Genomic DNA, 19,123 nt, shown 5'->3' with positions numbered 1-19,123 from the left:
CCCCCTCCAACATATTTGCATAAAACCTCTTTAAAAATAAGAACAAAATCCTTACAGAAAGGAGGAGTAGCTTAAACACACTTACTGACTCTACTGACAGGAAGGACTACAGCTACAAGCTAGTGTAATTAGCAGTGTGGAAACATCTGTATTTAGTCCTTTTAGTTGTTGCTTTTTATTACAATCCCAATCAGTTTGTGAGTTCTGTCTTGGTTTATGGTTTGTTCTTGTTTTTTTTTGCCTTTGAATGAATACATGTGCTTTCATCTCTTCACAGATCCACTACAAACAAAAAAGGTTCGCAAGGTCCCCCCTGGCCTGCCTTCATCTGTGAGTGGAAGATCATCTACCTTTCACATAAATAGATTTCACAGTGAGCTTACCCAAACAAACACACACACTTTCCTGCTCAGTTTGTGCACACAGAGAACGGTCTTGACACACGCGCTCCACTTCTCGGATGCAAAAATCGTTTGTTTCTGCAGCGACACCGCCGGGCTGCGTTGGTTTACAAAGCTGTGATGTTTGTTGTTTACACTGTTGTTGTTGTTGTTTAATCTTAGCAGGTGAAGGTCTCGGCGGGGTACGTCTTCCTGGGTTTCGTTGGGAGCGTGCATGCGTGACTCTGTGTGTGTGGACCTCGGGGTGATTGATTTTCAGCGCTGCCCTGTCACAGGCTAGCCTCCTCTCAGCCTCTCCTGGGAGAAAGAGAGGCTGTCAGAGCGGATCCCCGGCTCTGCTCTTTTGATGTTTAATTAGTCATTACGTGGCTGAACAGGAGGACAGACAGAGATTAATAGCACAGAATATCTGAAATTTCTATTGGTAATGATCCCGGTGGAGCAGAAACCATTAGGATGCAGAGAAGTGTGGAGCTCAGCTTGTATTCGCGTAGACAGGGGGTGTTTGACTTCATTAATATGCATAAATCAGTAAGTCAGATGTTCATTGTTAAAACCCTGGTGGATTGGTAAAGGTTTTATTAATCCTTGCCTTTAATTCCTAGAACTGGTTGAAGACAATGATTTTTTTTTTTTCAATTTTAATAAGAAGCAACTGGTTTAACAAAATCTTCTCTTTTTTTTTCTTGAACAATGACAGCCTTTTTCTTTTTTTTTGGGATGAGGGAGCCTGAGACTGGATTTGCCTTTCAGAGCTTTGATAATCGTCACCTCCACTGCTGTAACTCTGAAATTAAATATGGAACAGGGCACCGAACATAAAAGGGTGGCATGTGTTTTGTTTCTGGATTTGTATTTGAAAAGAAGTTTGTTGGAGCATGAGCGAGAGACGCAGTCCCCGGCTGAGGCAGGAACGTGAGCTGCCTTCTTCTTAACTAAGTGATATATTTGAGGTCTTGTCAGACAGAGGGAGGGAGGTAAAGAATGGCTGCCTCACGGGTTACATCTCTTTGTTGTGTAAATGGACGCTGGGCTTTTATTTGTCAGTACTTAACACATGGGCGCAGGTGCGGTTCTCTGACTCATAAGAGTACAATCAAGCAGCACAATGCTGGATGGGGAAAAAAACAGTGACGGAGCATGGGATAAAATACAGCTTCTTCTTGTCACTCTGCACTGTTTAGAAGATAAAGCCTGGAGCTTGGAGGAATTATCCCTGTTAGACTTTGATCCCATTTGAAAGAATAAAGATTGCTCTGTTGAATAACTGCCTATAGGTGCCTTATAACCTGCAGCCAGAAAAGGGAAAACTTAAATCCGTTCTCGATAGGTGGCATAAGTGGGAAAATGTTTAGGAAGGAGGTCACCTGGCAGCGCCTCAGTGATACATTTTTTTTGTATTAGAGCTATAGGAAGCAAAGGTGAGGAATTAGAGCACAAACTGTGTGCCTGAGGTTAGTTATCAGACATAATCTGTGTTTGTATTGCCGGCAGCAATATATGAAGCAGTGAAGGTGATGCTGAAGAAGTGTCGGGGGGGGACGGCGCACCTGGAGCCTGATCTGCTGTGCCAGAGGCAGCTGTGTGAAGAGCCTGCAGCGTACCTGTAAAGCATGAATGCAGCTGCAGATGCCACTGAAAGCTTTTGCTTGTGTAAGCAAACTCGAGGGCACCACCAGAGACCTGAATAGCTGCATGATTAAAAAAAAAAGATCAACACAGAGCTTCCTATCATTATGTCTACTGCTGGGAATATTCTTATTTATTTATTTATTTCATTCTCAAATCCCACTCCCTTTTTTTTTTTCTTCTCCAGCTTGTATTCTTGCTTCCCGGTCTAAAAATAAATCTTGTAGTTTTAAATCAGATGTGCAATGCAAGTTGCAAGACCAAGCATGATGTGTGTGTACACTACATGATGGAGCTGAATCAAAATATTTACAGGAGCACATCCTCTGTGCATTTAGGTTTTGACACTGCTCTGCACCAGGATGTGAAGACTATCTAGACAGGCCAGCTGGTGATTGCAAACATTTAAATGTTTATAGGTAGTTTTTTTTTTCCATCTTATATACAGACATCCCCCTGACTTAGCCACACACATACTTTCTTCTGTGGTTTGATGGTAATGCGCTCGCAAACTTCGGATTCTTCAGTGGTTGTAATTGTGTGATGTTTCTGCTTATCCAGTATTTTTTTAAATAGAAAATTTTAGCCTAAAAATGTAGATTACACATATCTTACTGCTTTGTGCAACCGATATGCAGCCATGTGGTGCTGAAACACGAACCCTTTAATTGTCATTACTGTAGATAACTGGGCTATAATTGGCTCCATGCATTATTTGACTGTATAAACAGAGCACTGAGAGTAAGGGCAGCATGTTGTCATTGAACAGACAGGCTGCTACGCTGAAGGATGCTGACGGGCAGCTGCGTGGGCACCTGTCTGACAGCAGGACCGAAGAAGGAGAGAGAGCCGTTTGTAGCTCGTGGGGGAAAAAGTTGCATCTTGTAGGATATTTATGGGAATCTGCAAGGGCACGATCTGTATGTGTGTCTGCGTGTCAGTTTGTTTGTGTAAATAGTTCTTTTCTCTCTCTCTCTCTCTCTCTCTCTCTCTCTCTCTCTCTCTCTCTCTCCCCCCTCCACCCGTTGTCAGAGACATAGCGGCTTGATGTGACACTTCCTCCCTGGCTTTGGTGATGGTGTAGCTGAAGGATAAGAAAAAGAAAGTGGTGGGCTGAGATTCATTTGCCCTCGGGGACATTTGCAAGCGAGAACCCTGAGTGTGGATGACAAAAAAGATTGACATTTGCTTTTGACGGATCACTCAGACACCCTTGTTTCAGAGAGATTTGTACTGTGCGAGCTGTAAGAAAGGAAGTCTGCTCAAGGCTCTGAATCTTAAGACCTAGAAATGTTCCTCGCAGTGCTGTCTTGTTCCTGACATTCAAACAGACTGTCTGTCTTTATACCAGGCTGTCTTTACCATCTCAGAAACAGCAGATAATAATGCAGTACTCCAGCAGTAATCTAATATTCCTGTTTTTGAAAGAGCGGGTCTCTTTTTTTTTGTTTCTGTGTTTGAAGCACAGCATGGTTAGACGGTAACAGGAGGGCTTGTTGGGGGGATCTTAGATGTAGCTCACCAGAAAAGCTCTATGTAAATATCCAGAAACACCCGGGGCCCTTTTAAGTCTCAAGCTAAATTAGATTCCCAGCAGAATAAAGCTGCACTTTTATTTTTTTTCTTCCTTTGGTCTGATGCAACCACTGATGTGGCACCGGGAAAGATAAACACTATAAATAAAAGACATACAGAAACAAATTTTCCATTACATCCCGCCATCTCAACCTATTTTTAAATTGGTCTTTTTTGTACGATCTGATAGTAAATTGTCTCCAGAAAAAACCCCAGATGTAGTGTTTTTATTTATTGGTAATGAAACGAAGCATATATTGATTGAAAAGCTGAATAATAATACCAGTATTATAGTTAACCTTAAGAGTTAAAGCTTGAATCAACAAAGAAATGTCACGTAAGAAACAAGCAGCAGAATGCATTCATACATAAAGTCTTGGCAGATTGACTGATTTGTTTAGCCAAATAGTTCACATTTTACAGACGTTAGGTTTGTGTTTGTTTTAGCGGATGATAAGATTGTCCCCCTCGTGTTTCTGGCAGGGGGCAGTGTTTTCGTCTCTGACCTGACTGTTGTTAGCAAGCTCCCCAGAGATGGCCTCATCAGATGGCTGATTAGATAGACACCCTTCATTTGACGGGGTGATGCTAAACAGTCGCAGCCACCTCTGGGACCCTGGGCCCTGCGTTTATCTTTGTTTGGGTTGTTGAAACGTACCGCATACGTTAGAGGCTTCAGATAATGGAACAGACAAAACGAGCCGGAGACCTGACCTCTTTCATCTGCAGGGAAAACAAGGAGTTAAAGGGACAAAGAGAATGAAAATAATGCACACATTTAAGTCATTACTCCCATTCTGGCCTGTTGTAAATTATTCATGTAGGCCTTGCGTGAGTGTGCAGCATTAATGCAAACCCCGATTTCACTTTGCTGGCAGACGAAAGAACACAGTCTGTCAACAATCACCAAGGTAGAGTGTTTGTTGTTTAGAAACCGTCTCAGCTTTGCTGGCGTGAACTGGAAAGTACGCAGAAAGTAGCTCATGCTGTCCTGAGCTACACACTCAGTTGTAAGTCATACCTAATGAGTAATGTTTGAGTGTGGAACAAATTAGTGTATTGTTAGAAATAAATATGCAGTTCGTTACTTTTGTAGTCGTAACATTTTCATCAGTAAATTGTGAGTAAGCTGTTACCTGTTCATGAATGAGCATCTATTACTTTAAAGTGTTGAGAGACGCAGGGATGGGAAACTATCCCAGCCAGCTCGAGGTGAGGAGAAGGTAGACCCGGGCAAGTTGACAGAGCTGAAACACAGGCGAGGTAAGAGTACTTTTAAACAAACCTGTGAAATGTTGCATCACCAAAAAATATATATATATATCCATCAGGCTAGTGTGTAATAATTGTTTCAGATTTAATAAACTAGACTGTGTACTGTTCTCGACAGGTTGGTAATCATAAGCTAAGTTTATAAGAGGAAAATAAATATAAAATCAGTGGTTTTTGACTATATAGACGAGGAGTAACAGATTAGAATTTTGGGATTATTTTAACTTTGTATTTTCTAGAAATTAGTTGCTTTTGATGGTTCTGTTTCATGGATCCATTCCCACTCGACTGTTCACTCATCCGCAGAAACTCTGTGGTACAATTTGTCATATTTACCTGTCCGCAGCGGTACGTTAGATGCCTCAGGAGACGAGTGCATGAAGCTCACATCTTGGTGACCGTGTGTACTCTGTGTGCTGACAGTAACCATTAAGATCCCAACCATGAAGTTGTTCCGAACACGCAGCTGACACAGACGACAGCGAGTCAAACTACAAGCAGGGGAAGGGGGAAAAAAACAGCACGGATGCTTATTTTGAGGGAATACTGTGTGAGGAGATTTACAGTTACCCACATCTGCTAACATTAACCCTACACTGCGTTGAATTCCTGGTGAGAAATCCCTTGAATTTCCTTTCTTCTTCTTGACTTTTCCATAGTTGGTTAACGGTCCAGTGCATCGTTGATGCTTATTAGGCTAAAGAGAAAACTGTAGACCCATGAATAGTGCAGCTGATCCAAAATGGCGTGATGACCATGTCAACAAGGCCGCGGACGCAGCATGTTGAGGGCTGTGAGTGCTACGAAAAGACTTTTAGGAAGGCAAGAAACCGCCTCAATCAGGTGTCAAAACTAACAACAAAAACTGCTGCTGGAAAGCCAAATATAGAGACACTAAACTGAGTGTGTCCATGCGAACCTCGGTCCACTCATCCAGTTTGTCTGACTGTGGGAGGAACGTGGAGACCCCACACTTAAAAACCTCCAACCAACCAACCAACAGACTAAACTTGAACTTTGCAAACTACAGCATTACTACGCCCTTTAAATTCAAAATCAGCAAAAATAAGTTGCTAAAGTTTCCGTTAGACTATAAACAACACTGTTGCGTGTCTTATAATTCATACTTTTTTGCAGTCTTTGTGTCCTGCCCTCTTCTTTTAACTTCCCAGTCTCATCTGTTGTCTGTTTACAGTGTGACACAGCATATAAATAACACAGCAGAATACTGTAAAAATGTCAGTGAAAATCTACTTCAAAGTTCTCTAGCATGTGCTTGTAGGTACCGAACACAGCTCACACGAGCCTGTCGTGAGTACTGAGACAGAGGACAAATAAGCTCATGGTCATGCTTTCTCCATCTGTGGTAAGGAGCCATAAGTGGGATGCTTTTTTGCTGGATAGAAAGTTGTAATTAATGCAACAAAAAGAAACAAGAGTTTGCTTTTCATTTTCATTTTCAGATGATAAGACTGTCATGTTCTTGGGTCCATTTTGGATCCATCCGGCTTTTATTTTCTCTGTCGTATCGGTCTTACGAGTGATTTTCTGGACCTGCCTGAAGAAAATAATCACAATAAATTCAAATAAATCAAATCTTTCGAAGAATAACACCCTCACTTTATGACTGCTGAAAACTTCCTTTTCTGCCCCTCCATTTTTCTGTTTCACTTACTCATACATTCTTATACTCTTATGATTTACTCTTTCAGATCCATTTCCCATAATTCTCTGCTGTCAGGCTTGCAGAGCACATTCCTAGTTATTAAACCCGTCTTTAGCGTTGTTGCTGACGTGGAAGTAGTTTCACACCATGATTACAACAATTTATATTGCGATGTACTTGTCAGAAACAATAAAATTAAAAACACCTCCACAGATTAAAGAGTTGAAGTCAAAAATGAAATTAATGGTTACAATAAATCTAGTTTAAATGAATAGAATGTTTGACAATATAATAGTTAGTTTAGACAGCTTGCCCCCATAGATTAATAACATTTCCTGTCTCTAAATCTAGTTAAGGAAGTTGGTTAGTGAAGAAGGCTGACCTGTGATTGTACACTGAGGCTCACAGTTTTCTGCAATGAAGATGAGGTATTTTTCTGATCCTCTTTTCTGTTATAACACTGAATTGGTGTTGTTTAATGTGAAATACTTGTAAGTATTTAGGGTTTAACTCTTATACAATCTGTCCTGCTGCTGATGTGATGAATAGTTCTGCTTTAACTCCAAAATTTCTACTGTAGGACAGTAAAATTCGATTTCGTGCTTTCACTACATTTGTTAAGTGTTTTTTAATGATGAAAACTGCCTAAACTTTCATTACATTTATTAGAATTTGTTTTACTTGGTGTATGATGTGCCGAAGAAATTTACAGTAATAGTTTAACTCAGGGAGGCCAAAGTTAAAACTTTGATCCAAGTCAAGGACCAAACTCGATCTACATTTATTGAAAAAAGACACAAATTAACCTTGGCTTTAGATGTTGTATGCCAAATTAGTCATATGGAAATTTGAATGAGCTTATCTTAGCAGCATATTATCAAGAATTTAGAGGAAGAAGAATGGAGAAAAAAAATCATATTTAATAATTAAATCATATCACAGCCCATCACACACACACAGCTACTAACATCTGACTTTGAAAACGCAGAAAAAATAAGGTACATAAAGCAAAGTTAGACACCTGACGTCTTTTCTTGGCTTACTGAAAAATTTAAACTTAATTTTTGTTAGCTTACAAGTTGGTTAAAAGTCATGAGAAGACTTCACTAAACAGGCTCAGCTTTTCTAGAGGTGATAGAAACTCGATCTGTCACAGACTGGGGGGTCATATTTAATACAATTAATATATTATCTCGGGGTCCAGAAATAATGTTTAAAGGGCCATATCTGGCCCACGAGCCTTGAGTTTGACAAATGTAGTTTAACTCCTTTACACGGCTCCACTGCAGCTGTGTAAAATATGATGAAGAGTGCAAACCAGGCCTGTTTATTTACTTGATACATCCAGTTAAAATCATGAACTGTCAGGTAGAATGAGTCCAGCGTGATGAAGCCCGTCTGGGTGGGTGAGGGTCTCAGTCCCTCCTGCGTGTCCCCCCCCCCTGCTCTGAGTCAACCCGCCCTAATTAGAAGCAGAGCTACTTACAGGAAACAATCTCTCTGTCTGATGACATCACTGCCAAATCCATTCATGAGGCGAGGGTGACCTCAGCCTGTGGATTTGCTGTTGTTGTTTTTGTTTGTTTTTCACAAACAAATCTGAAGAAAACCACCTTGATGACTCGTGTCCTCGGAGGAACGTGGAAACAGGTGGGTGGAGTCGAACTGCCTAATGGCACCGTTTTCCACTGTTGAATTAGTCTCACGGTGGTTGATTCATAAAGTTTATTCAAATAAAATCATTCTTTTCGCGTCTCCTGCTGAGTCAGTCGTAAAAAGAAATCGTCAGCTGTGTCCCAAATAAGCAGGCACTGATGTGTGTGCTTAATTTCCTAAATTAATGCCTCTTTTTTTTCCCTGCTTTTATGTGTTTTCCACACAACACTGAGCCCAGTGTCTGGACTTGTTTTAGACCCCTTCAAATGCTTCTATCACAACCATTTTCCTTAAAGCATCAACTTGAAACAGCGCCATATATAAAAAAAAAAAAACGGTAACAACATGCAGAGCCAGTGTTTTGGATGAGTTTAAAAGAGATTCGGAGAAGAAAGGGGGGGGGATAAATAATAACAGTGCTAAAAGGAAAAGCATAATAAGGGCCTAGTTTTGTTAGGGAAGTGGAGGCTTTCATCTTTCTATAACAGTAATGTTCTCAATGAGTCTTCAGGCCTGTGTTTAGTCCAGCGAGCTTTGAGTGGTCCACATGAAAGGCTCCAGTCAGACTGGGCTCTCGCTGGAATATGGTATCTATCCTCTCTTTTCTTCTCCTCTCCCTCTCTCCCCTCCTCCTCCTCCTCCCACCTTATAAAGGTAATGGGGAACTGTGTGGCTCGCAGTGACAGTAAACCATGGTAAAATGGCTGTCAGTGTTTTGTCCCCCCCCTCACACACACACACACACACACACACACTCTGCTCCCCTATCTGAGGCCCCCGGGGTTTAGGAAATGGAACATTATTTTCCTGTTCGACGTCACGATCCAACCCCTTTGCAGCTGTTGCATGCTTTAAAACTCTGTGTTTCAGGCACCTCAGCTCAGTTAACGCCAAAAAACGCTCACATTTATCACACCACGCTAAAAAGACCGTCTCACCTTATTTGTCTCTTCTTTCCTTAAATTGGATTTGCATTTAAAAAAGTTTTTTTTATTCTTGCCTTTTTAGTTTTTCCACTAATAACTCCTAATCGGTGCATAAGCCATGTGTTGGAACAGGTAAAATTTGCCGTTTCTTTTTTATTATTATTATTAAAAAAGAGCCCCACTGCCTGTAAACTCATTTCATCATTACAAAAACAAAAAGATTAGACACTCTGGATTAAAACAGGCTCGCCGCACTTATTTAAGCACTCATTTGATCGCCACACATATTAATGAAATCCTGCTTAGAATGCCATTATTTTAGTTCCAGTTTGTTGGGGTTCCCCTGCAGAAAAGCTGCATTTTTTTTATGCCTGGAATTAAACGTTTCTTTCTCTCTCTCTCTCTCTAAATCCGCTCGCACATTTGTTTTCCGTCCTACCCACTTCCCTTTATCTTTTCTCTACCCACCTCCCCCCCTCGCCTCCCTCCCTTCCCCCCATCCTCTTCCTCTCGGCCTCAGCATTTAGAGGCTTAAGAGAGGGACGTACCACACGAGCCACTCCCTTCGCGCTGCCTCCCCTTCCCACAGTGTGGAATGGTACAATCCTGCTTTGCATAAGTTTCCTCTGAGTGGGTCTTGTGTGGAGGCCAGTACTGAAAGAATTATTAGTCCCTTTTGAACGGTTTGGATGTATGTCTAGAGAGAAAGCTAGGTTGTCTCTGTTATAAACCTTGATCACCTAAACTGTTAAAGCGATAATGTATTGCGCCTACCCTGTCCCTGGAATGGGCAGCAACTCTTTAATGTATTACTACAACGGGAAATCGGTGAGTAAACTCTTTGGGAATGTGTGTGTGTGAGACAGTGAGGAGCTTAAAGAAGTGTGCGTATGTGCATGTGAGTGTTTGCCTTTGTCAGACTCTTTCTGCGCCCCTCTCTAAGCGCCGTAAGTTTTCTGCTTCATTTGTCTTGGATTAAAATAGCCTTCCTCCCTGTGTGTGGATGCATGTTCGTGATGCTGCCCTGTCTGATTTTCCATTACATCAGTAACAGTACGATTGGGGTACTGCGCGTTGACTGTGTTAAAAGTGCTTTAAACTTCTTTTAGCCTAATTCTACTTTGCATCGTTGCTCTGAATAAGTAAATAAGTGTTCAGGGGTGCACTTGAAAAACATTTTTGCTGCTTTAAATCAGAATAAAACAAGTTTTGCAGTTTTGAATTTATTTTTACTGGCTGATTCTTTTAGCTTCAAGACTGAGCTGAAATAATAACAAGTGGGAGTCTGGGAATGATTAAGGGAAAGAGGCTGCCTGTTGAGGTTAGACTTTCCTGTTTGCAGATTGAGCTCCAAGCACCAGTGTTGCTGTTATTCCATCTGTTTTTAATCACTTTGGCATTCTTGTCGCCACAGGGAGCCTAATGTGATTTCTGAACTTCGCCGTAATAACCTCTTTGATTTAGGTTGCTCTGAAAACATTTTTTTTTGTTGTTGTTGTGCTTCTTTTTGTCAATACATGCATAAATGGGTGACAATGTTTGGGGTTTTGCTTTTCTTGGTGTTGAAGGAGCTGAACTTGTGCGGGCAAATATTGCTTGTGCTTGTGTTGCTGACAGATTATTGAAGGTGTGGTAGATCCTGTCCAGCAATGATTGGATGAGCTTTATATTGCACTGTACTAATCCTTAAGTAATCATTCAGTCATAAGTAAATTACAAAGGCACCTGCCATTACTGGGAGTATTTTTATATCTATATAAGGGGTACATGTGTCTAGAAGTTTAAAAAAAAGAGAAAATGAAGATGTTTGCCATTTATTGTGAAGGTCATCCCACTCAGGCTTATGTTTCAACTTTTCTTGCAGCCCATTACAGCATTTCCCTTTTGGTTCCCTCTGCTCCAAAGATGACTTTGATCTTTTTTTTTTTTTCATATTAAGCATTAACAGGCTTGTGTTACAGTTGGTGATGAGGAGAAAATTGATAGCATGTGGACAGAACGGGAAAACTTTATGATCAAAAGCACTTGTTAAACAACCACCGCAAGCCCTTTTATTCCTCCAGTTTTTCATGCTTGGACGTTAGAGAGAGAAAGAGAGAGAGCTCAGTCTTTGAATCAAGTTGACTCAAAATAATTTGTTGCGATGCAAAGTTGCGCAGGCTCGCCATCCGGAGCGCTGGGAGAATTCACAGTGTGCCGTTGGCTCGTTGTGAGCTGGTGGCTCAGGACCAATGCAGATGGAGCGTCTTGCTGATCTTTCTTCTGCTTCCTTTTAAGTGAAAAAAAAGAAGAATTGAAAAAGCAAAAGCCTGCATTGGTTTTTTTAGATATTATTCTTTTTTGACAGAACATTTTCCTCCCCCAAGTGTTACACCATAAAATTAAATCATAGCAAAACAATGAGAGGCAAATGCAACACTTTTCTCTTTATGTTGAATTTACTTGTTGTTGTTGTTATAGTGCAACAGGTTACATCGCTCTTTCTAGAAGCCCAACACACACACACACACACACAGTGCAGATGTTCTGCACACTGAAGCATGAACGCTTCACTGCATGTCCAAAACAAAGTTTGAATGAGGGGGGTGTGTTTGTGTGTATCGACCTATCATTTACAATTTGCAGGATGCACACATGACGATTAGTTGCTTTGATTCCAGTACAAATTAATTGTGATATGAACAATTCTTAGGCATTATTCTGGAGCACACATGCTTTTATTTTACAGTCTATTGTATACATTTGTATATATGCTCACCTGATTTGTAGTAGATTGTCCACTCTGTGGATTAAAGAATATTTTTTCACATTTTTTGTATGAACTCTGGTCAAAGAAAGGTTTCAATGTGCCTGATCATATTGACAACAAATAACATATTAGATCTGTTTAAATTTACATTTGTTGATCTTATCCTGAACAGGTTTTGGTGAATTTTCCATATGTTTCATATGTTTGTGACTACTGATAAAAGGTCCTTTTGTTAGTCGAATGTCTATTGTTTTATTCTGAAAGTAATGAATGCTTTCAACTCCCCCCCAAAAAAAGAAAATGAAAACATTGGTAGTTATCACTCATAAATGGTCAACAATACCCCTCCAAGCAAGCTAAGCTGAGCAGTTGTTTGAAAAGGCATTGAGTCTTTAAAGCATACTAAGCCCTGTAAGTGTGTAAGATTTGGGTTTAAAAATGCCCCCCAGAGATTTGGTTCGATTCCAAGTAATGACATGCCGTACAAAAACAGGACACGCCGCTAAGAGTGTGTTTGAAGTTCTTTTCTTTGAGCTCCCCCCCCATCTCTCTTTTCTTTTGGCCATGAGCCCGATTTTACCTTACTTTTATTGTTTTAGATTCGCCTTCATGTTGTTGTGTGACATCCTTTCTGCTGGTTGACAGATTGCGTTTTAACACGTGATATTTTGATTGGTGTGGCACGAACTTCAAAGCCGGGCAGGTATGCTCGCAGGCATGTGGGAAGATATTTCCACTCAGCTGAAACAGACCGCTGTTGAGAGACTCAACAAAGTTTTTTCCTTTCCCGAAAGTGGTTGTAATTTCTTTATCAACTAATGAGTTATAAACAGTATTGTTAGGCTTCCTAATGTTTCTACTGTTGTTAAACAGTACCATGAATACATTATTAGCCTTTTAGAATTGCTCTATTGTGAGATGTTTCCCTTTAATTTAAGGGAATATCTTATTCAAACAAATGAATGCTTTGAAGTTTGGTGTCACTGTTACGGGTCATTTTATTTAAGCAATACCGGCTGCTGCGCAAATAACCGGTGTAAGTCTGAGTTGGTGTGGCGAGCGGCGTGAGTGACGGCTTTTAATTAATGGCCTTGTAAAAGGAAACCCAGGCGGGCTCTCTCTTCCATAGGCCGACGGAATGAGGCACCCGGTGTTTGGGATGGTTTATTAATGCTTTGACTGGTTAGCCCAGGGTAAAAAGGACAATTAGCATTATCCACCGCCATATGCTGCCCATAGAGCAAAAGACAAAGCCGGGGCTCCTGTGTGAGGCTAACCTGAGATCTCGGAGGACTACGATCAACCCGGGTCACATGTGTAAGCCAGAGGACCCATGAGAGCTCCACCCCTCCCAGAGCACTTTAATTACACATCCAGACAACAGCATGCTCACTCAGCAAAGCCCAACAGCATGGAGTCCCACTTCCTGTCTTGGTAATATGCTCACGTGTGGGAGTTTTAATTGAATTTATTTACATTGGCTGTGATGCATATTTTCCATCTGCGCTGTGTTGCCGAAGTTAGATAAACAACCTTTGAGGCTATCATCACATCCTTGTGCACCAGAGTACAATTTTGAGGCGTGAGCTGTCAACATCAGAGTGTGAAACGAGGTCGTTAAAGGAGGGGTTTGCCATGTGGACTGGGGGACACATGCTGGAAATGTGCAGGTGGATGGAGCTGGCGGGGCCTGGCTCTGATTAGTGTTACATGATGGCGAGGTCATCCAGTCCTGTCTGTGGGAGGGAAGAATTTATCCAAACCTTTTCTCACTTCTTCCCCTCCTCACCCCAACTCCCGCCATCTGGAGTGGATGAAGTCAGAGACCACATCACTGGCGTTTGGCCTCCAGTCTCTTTGATCCCACCGCTCAGCTTGGCACACACTTGCAGCTGTACAACAGCACGCTCATTGTGCCTCGCTTTTCTCCCTACAGCTTGCAGGTACAAACGCGAAGAATGCAAAATAGGCTGTTTTTGTACCACTTATTTGATTTCTGCCTCTGTGGGAATGCTGTAATTTGCCAGGCTTTTAGTCTTTGCGTTTAAGCAGTGTCATTATGCTTCCATTAGAGACTGAGTTGACCTGAAATGCAAATACTCCTGATAATCCACTCCTCCCTTCATGAGCTTGATTGCTTGCTAGTCATTAAAGTGTGTGTATGTTTGTGTGTATTTGTAGGTTTCGGGTTGCATCTACGGGACTTATTTTCTCTTAATCTTGCATACAAAAGTGTGCATATATACTCCTAAATATGAACATGTATGCGTTTTGCATCAAGCCTTGAGAAAGGCAATCTTTTTGTTCCTTTTATTGACACGGTCGCAGCTGATAGTACCGTTTCTCAGAGGCACGTCTTGATATTCTGCACTTATTACAGTAATAGCTCCAAGCAGTGTTTTACTCGGAGCTTGTGTGTTAAAACACGTGTCTTGTTCTGGCAGGTGTACGCACCGTCTCCAAACTCAGAGGACTTCAACAGAGATTCTCCGTCTTACACGTCTCCTAAACCCTCCAGCAGTATGTTTGCAAGCACTTTCTTTGGTGAGTTCAAACAGATGTTTACTCTGCAGTTTTGGATTTAATAAAAGCATCAACTTACACTAAAACACTTCCTAACGCCACAGGCTTTGAGAGTTAACAATATATTATTTTTTTATCGATTCAGATGTCTAGCCAATGTTTTCTGATGTTAAATTTCAGTACGACTAACTCCTAAGCACAGATAGATTTCATTCTGGCGTTTGCTTTTTGTTTTTTTTTGTTTTTTCTCAGCTCTGTTCAGAGCAGGCATCATGTTTCAGTCCCAGAAAAAAAACATTAAACGACCCTGAAGTAGTAAAGGTAGAGTGGGGGGATTTGTGTTAACAACACCAAACTAAAATGACTCCTGTGTTTCCGTTAGATGGTACCCACAGTTCGTCTGACCCATGGAACCCATCCAGTGGGATCAGCCAGCCCGGCTACGGGGGAATGCTGGCAGGATCGTCTTCTCACATGGCACAGTCAGGAAACTACAGCACCCTGCACTCGCACGACCGTTTGGTGAGCAGCCTGCACAATAAAAAACCAGATAAATAGATAACAAGTGACTGTTTATAGGTGTGTTTTGTAGCCACAACTGAATAATAGTGCCCATTTCAGAGCTTTTAAATTCTACCTTGGCCCCTAGACTCCTTTAACTCAGCCTCCAGACTTGGAGTGGGCGTGTGCGCATTAGGTTGTTGTCTGGTTATTATCAGGGAGGACACTATTGACCCTCTTTTTGTCAGTGTTTGATCTGGCCTCGTCTGCCTGCCTGCTTCAGCTGGCAGAACATCACAGGGAGCCTGCAGATGCTGCCTGCCCTCTCTTTATCTCAGTTCCTCCCCCATTAACTTTTCCTCCATCACAGCCTGGGAGATGTCAAAGGACAATTACACCTTAAAGAACAAAAAAGTCCTTTCTCTGTCCTTTTTTTTTTTTCGTACACATATATACCCCTTTAGATTTTATTACAAGGCATTTTTTTTTTTGATTCAGAATTACCCTGCACACTCAGTCTCTCCGGATATCAACGCCAGTCTTCCTCCCATGTCGAGCTTTCACCGGAGCAACACCAGCACTTCACCATTTGTCACTGCAGCACACACCTCGTCCGTCACCACAGCCGACGGGATTATGGGTACGTTCCTAACCACTCAGCACACTTCTCACTCACACTCGGTGTAAGCAAAGCTACGCATTTATATTCTTTAAAGACAGTGAGTCAGTCGGATTGCTTCTTTGTGAATTTTGACCACTCTACAGTTGTCTGAGTTTGTTAAGAAAGAGTCTCTCTGTGTTTCTTCAGTTGCTGCAAACCGGGGAACGGGAACTGGAACTGGAAGCTCTCAAACCGGAGATGCACTTGGCAAGGCTTTGGCCTCGGTGAGTTGAGTCCGGTTTATTGGTAGTATGCAGCTCTAATTAAAGATTTAGATTTTAAAACCAGTTATAATCGTTTCATTCCACTTTAATGCCGGATAATTTTCTGGAAATCGTCAAAGTAATGTGGGATAATGTGTCTAACTCGCGTTTTGTTCTTCCTCGAGCCAAAATAGAATAACTGTCTGTTTTCCTGTTAACAAATGTAACTCTACTAATCACGCAGGGGATTAAACGCTGATTAAAAGAAGCCCCAGGGAAACCAAACCTGGATAACTGTGGAGTTAAACTAAAAGCTTTCAAGAAAATCAACTGGAAGTGCTTGTTAACCCAGTAGATGGAACAGATTTGAAAAAAAAAAAAAATCCTATGACATCCTTGGAATGATTTATGCTGCTCTGTAAAAACACAGTGACTTGTTCGAAAAGAGTGCGCTCAGCTCAGGGAGCCTGAAATGATTCATAGCTGGAGAGTTGTTCCAGTTTTTCAACATTTTGGTATCATATAAAGCCTCACTTTAAATGTACTTAGAGCCCAAGCTGTTTCTTTAGAAAAAAAAATATTCCTTGTGTGAAACCAAAATAATAAAAGTTCATGGATCTTAATTTCAAATTAAGTCTTTTATATTTGCAGACTCAATTCTATTAGCATGACAAAGCTGGAGTAAAATGGACATGGTTGGACCAGGGTGGGGGTGGGTGGATATATCGCAGGGCACAGGGGATTTTATAACCGCTGTGTCTCAACTCTACGGGCACCCACCCCCCCACCCTCCGCCTTTTAGGGCTTTTGTTCTCCGCCTGTTTAAATTGGCCGTGCTTATTGGCCCCATGCCGCCTGCGGGAGTGTAACTGATGATGAGGCGGGGCTTCATTTATCCCAGGAAAATGAGCCATGTTTCACTCTGAATGCAGCGTTTGTAGCCAGGGAGTGAAAAGAAGAGAAAGTCGTACATTGTCTGGTCAGAAGTCACGGTTCTAAACGGCTTGCTTTTGAGAAACTAAAAGATTTGAGATTTGGTTTGAGTTTTATCGGTTTCTGCCACTGTGATAACCACACAATTAATCCTCCTAAGTTTCTGCATGTCTGAAAGGGAAAACGCTGAGCGCAGAGAAACGTTGAGCTCTCTTAGTGTAGAGAAGAAAAAAAAAAAAAGAGAGAGAGACTTTGCCTTTAGACAACGGTTGATCCTCCTCCACATTCAATGACACACTTCAGTGAAACCTCTGTCCTGATGCTGCAAGTTGATTGAAAAACTAAAGCCCCGAGATCAAGATTAAATAAGAAGATTATTAACAATGAGTGTATTCTGTCGTCCTCACAGAAGTCAAACGGTTTCCTGCGAGCTCAATTTGATCTTAACTGGGCTGAAGAATCTTCTTTTCTCGCTCTATTAATTAGTCAGGATCCACTGGTAATCCCCCGACTTTCAGAGACACGCTTCATTATGGCACAGATATCTTGCTGTAAAAGGAGAAAAACCAGGGACGTGTTTGCGCTTTAATCCAGCAGTGATTTAAACAAATTACATCAGAGTAGAAGCTCTAAAGATGTAATCTCATTCTTGTGTCATTCTATAAACTTCGCCTAATCTATCACCGGAAACAAAGAAACGGCGATAAAGCCGAAGTGATTTGTGGCATTTTGCAGAAAACTTTTGTCCTAGTTGTCGTCTTCACACAGGCTGCAAAGTTCCAGGAGATGCAAAAATAAACAACAGTTGAATGCTTGTAGTTTTTGATGTATGGTTCACAGTACAATCTCTGCCTGCAGACTAAAATGTGGCCCCTGAGATTTTCTGTACTTGGCTTAACGGGGTTTCCAGGTTGGGCGTCTGCACCTCCTGAAACCACAGCGGAATAATAAGTGGAGTGACTTATTCAGGCGCAAAAGTCTTAATACAAACAGAAAATACAAGCTGTGCTCATCTGAAAAGTTTACACAAGTATGTGTGAGAGTAAAGTTCCTTCGTCTTTGTATACATTTTATCTTGAGCGGGTTCAGACCGTAACATTATAGATAAAAATAATAACATACGGGAGTTGAAACTGAGCTGGACGCTTGAAACATCAAAGCGAAATGTTGATTTATTTAATTAGAATCAAATGGCTGTGAAGGGGTTCATACGTGTGCACCGAGCATTTCTGTCACACTCCTGGCAGGAGAGAACAGGTGTAAAAAAAAAAAAATGACAAAAAAAAAATCGTCAACCTGCGTCATTTATTCTCAATCTGCTGCAAAAACAAGAACTCTCTGTCATCCGTCTTTTGCTTCTTTACGCCCAGATTTATTCACCCGACCACACGAGCAGCAGTTTCCCGTCCAACCCGTCGACACCTGTGGGTTCACCTTCACCTCTGACAGCCACAGCAGGCGCAGCCTCAGCAGGTGCCGTCGTGACTGCAGCCGGCGCCCCGCCTGGACGGCCAGGTAAAGCTCCCATTTATCAGATTTTAATCTCACACACTCCCTCCTTGGCAATGTGACAACACCACATTCGATACTGCTTTATAAAGAGCTTCAAAAGTAGTGTGACTTACTGAATACGTGTTATTTAAATCATAATTAAATGTACTGGGTTGGATGGGACCAGCCTTGGCTGCACGAGAGCAACAATAAGCACAAAAGCTACTTGTTGTTTTTATTCATCCGTATGTAACCCCATAACATTTGAAGCGCTTGGCTGTAATAGGATTCAGATCGTGGAGTGGGATGATTAACCGATTCATACAGAGGCTCCATTTGAACTCTAAAGAAAGCTTCGCCAGGATGTCTGGATGATGCAGAACGAGCTCGAATCTGCACGTCAAAGGCTGACAGTGTGGCTTTTTATGGGACTCGTGTAATTGAAATAGAAGTTTATTGCCATTGTGTCATGAATAGTTACGGTAAATGTGACAAAGTATCTGTCTCAACACTCATCCAGAAAAAAAAAAGACTAGTTTGGCTAAAAAGAGAGCTGAATTGGAGGCAGTGACTCGTATGATGGATGAGCTGCTGTAATCTGTCTTTTCCTGCATGAAAACAGAATACTTAGTCACAGCAGACCGCTCCGTTGTCTGGAGAATTGAATCGTGCCACTTTGAAGCCGGCTGGTTTCATTTGCATGTGATTTAATAAAAGTAAACACAGTGGACTGTTGTGCGTGATGCTTGGTTTGGCGATTTTCAAATCAGAGGGAGTGGATTCGTCGGCGTGCTGCTTCTCGGACGTTGCAGGATTTTCACGCAGCATAAAGAAGCCTGGGGCGACACGAGCAGCAGTGCAGTCAACATTTCTGTGGATCTAGAGCAAATCGTGCACATTTTCCTCTAAAATACCAGCGAGTCACTTCACGCTGCCT

General features: G+C 41.6%; 1 protein-coding gene across 6 annotated transcripts in view; it reads left to right on the top strand.

Moving 5' to 3' along the window:
- tcf12 (transcription factor 12) overlaps positions 1 to 19,123 on the top strand; it is a 66,818-nt gene that overhangs the window by 34,256 nt on the left and 13,439 nt on the right. For 3 of the 6 annotated variants that reach the window (XM_017403788.2, XM_017403795.2, XM_017403781.2), the window contains exons 8-13: positions 278 to 330; positions 14,319 to 14,418; positions 14,780 to 14,919; positions 15,397 to 15,538; positions 15,707 to 15,783; positions 18,066 to 18,210. In XM_017403788.2, the coding sequence (XP_017259277.1) occupies positions 278 to 330; positions 14,319 to 14,418; positions 14,780 to 14,919; positions 15,397 to 15,538; positions 15,707 to 15,783; positions 18,066 to 18,210 (657 nt within the window). Of the gene's footprint in view, positions 1 to 277; positions 374 to 9,738; positions 9,954 to 14,318; positions 14,419 to 14,779; positions 14,920 to 15,396; positions 15,539 to 15,706; positions 15,784 to 18,065; positions 18,211 to 19,123 lie in introns of those variants that run through there. The other 3 variants (XM_037979781.1, XM_017403804.3, XM_017403820.3) reach the window with 3 other exon arrangements.

The sequence above is a fragment of the Kryptolebias marmoratus genome, linkage group LG15 (genome assembly GCF_001649575.2).
Source record: "Kryptolebias marmoratus isolate JLee-2015 linkage group LG15, ASM164957v2, whole genome shotgun sequence".
Classification (NCBI taxonomy): domain Eukaryota; kingdom Metazoa; phylum Chordata; class Actinopteri; order Cyprinodontiformes; family Rivulidae; genus Kryptolebias; species Kryptolebias marmoratus.
This window is presented reverse-complemented; position numbering and strand designations above follow the sequence as displayed.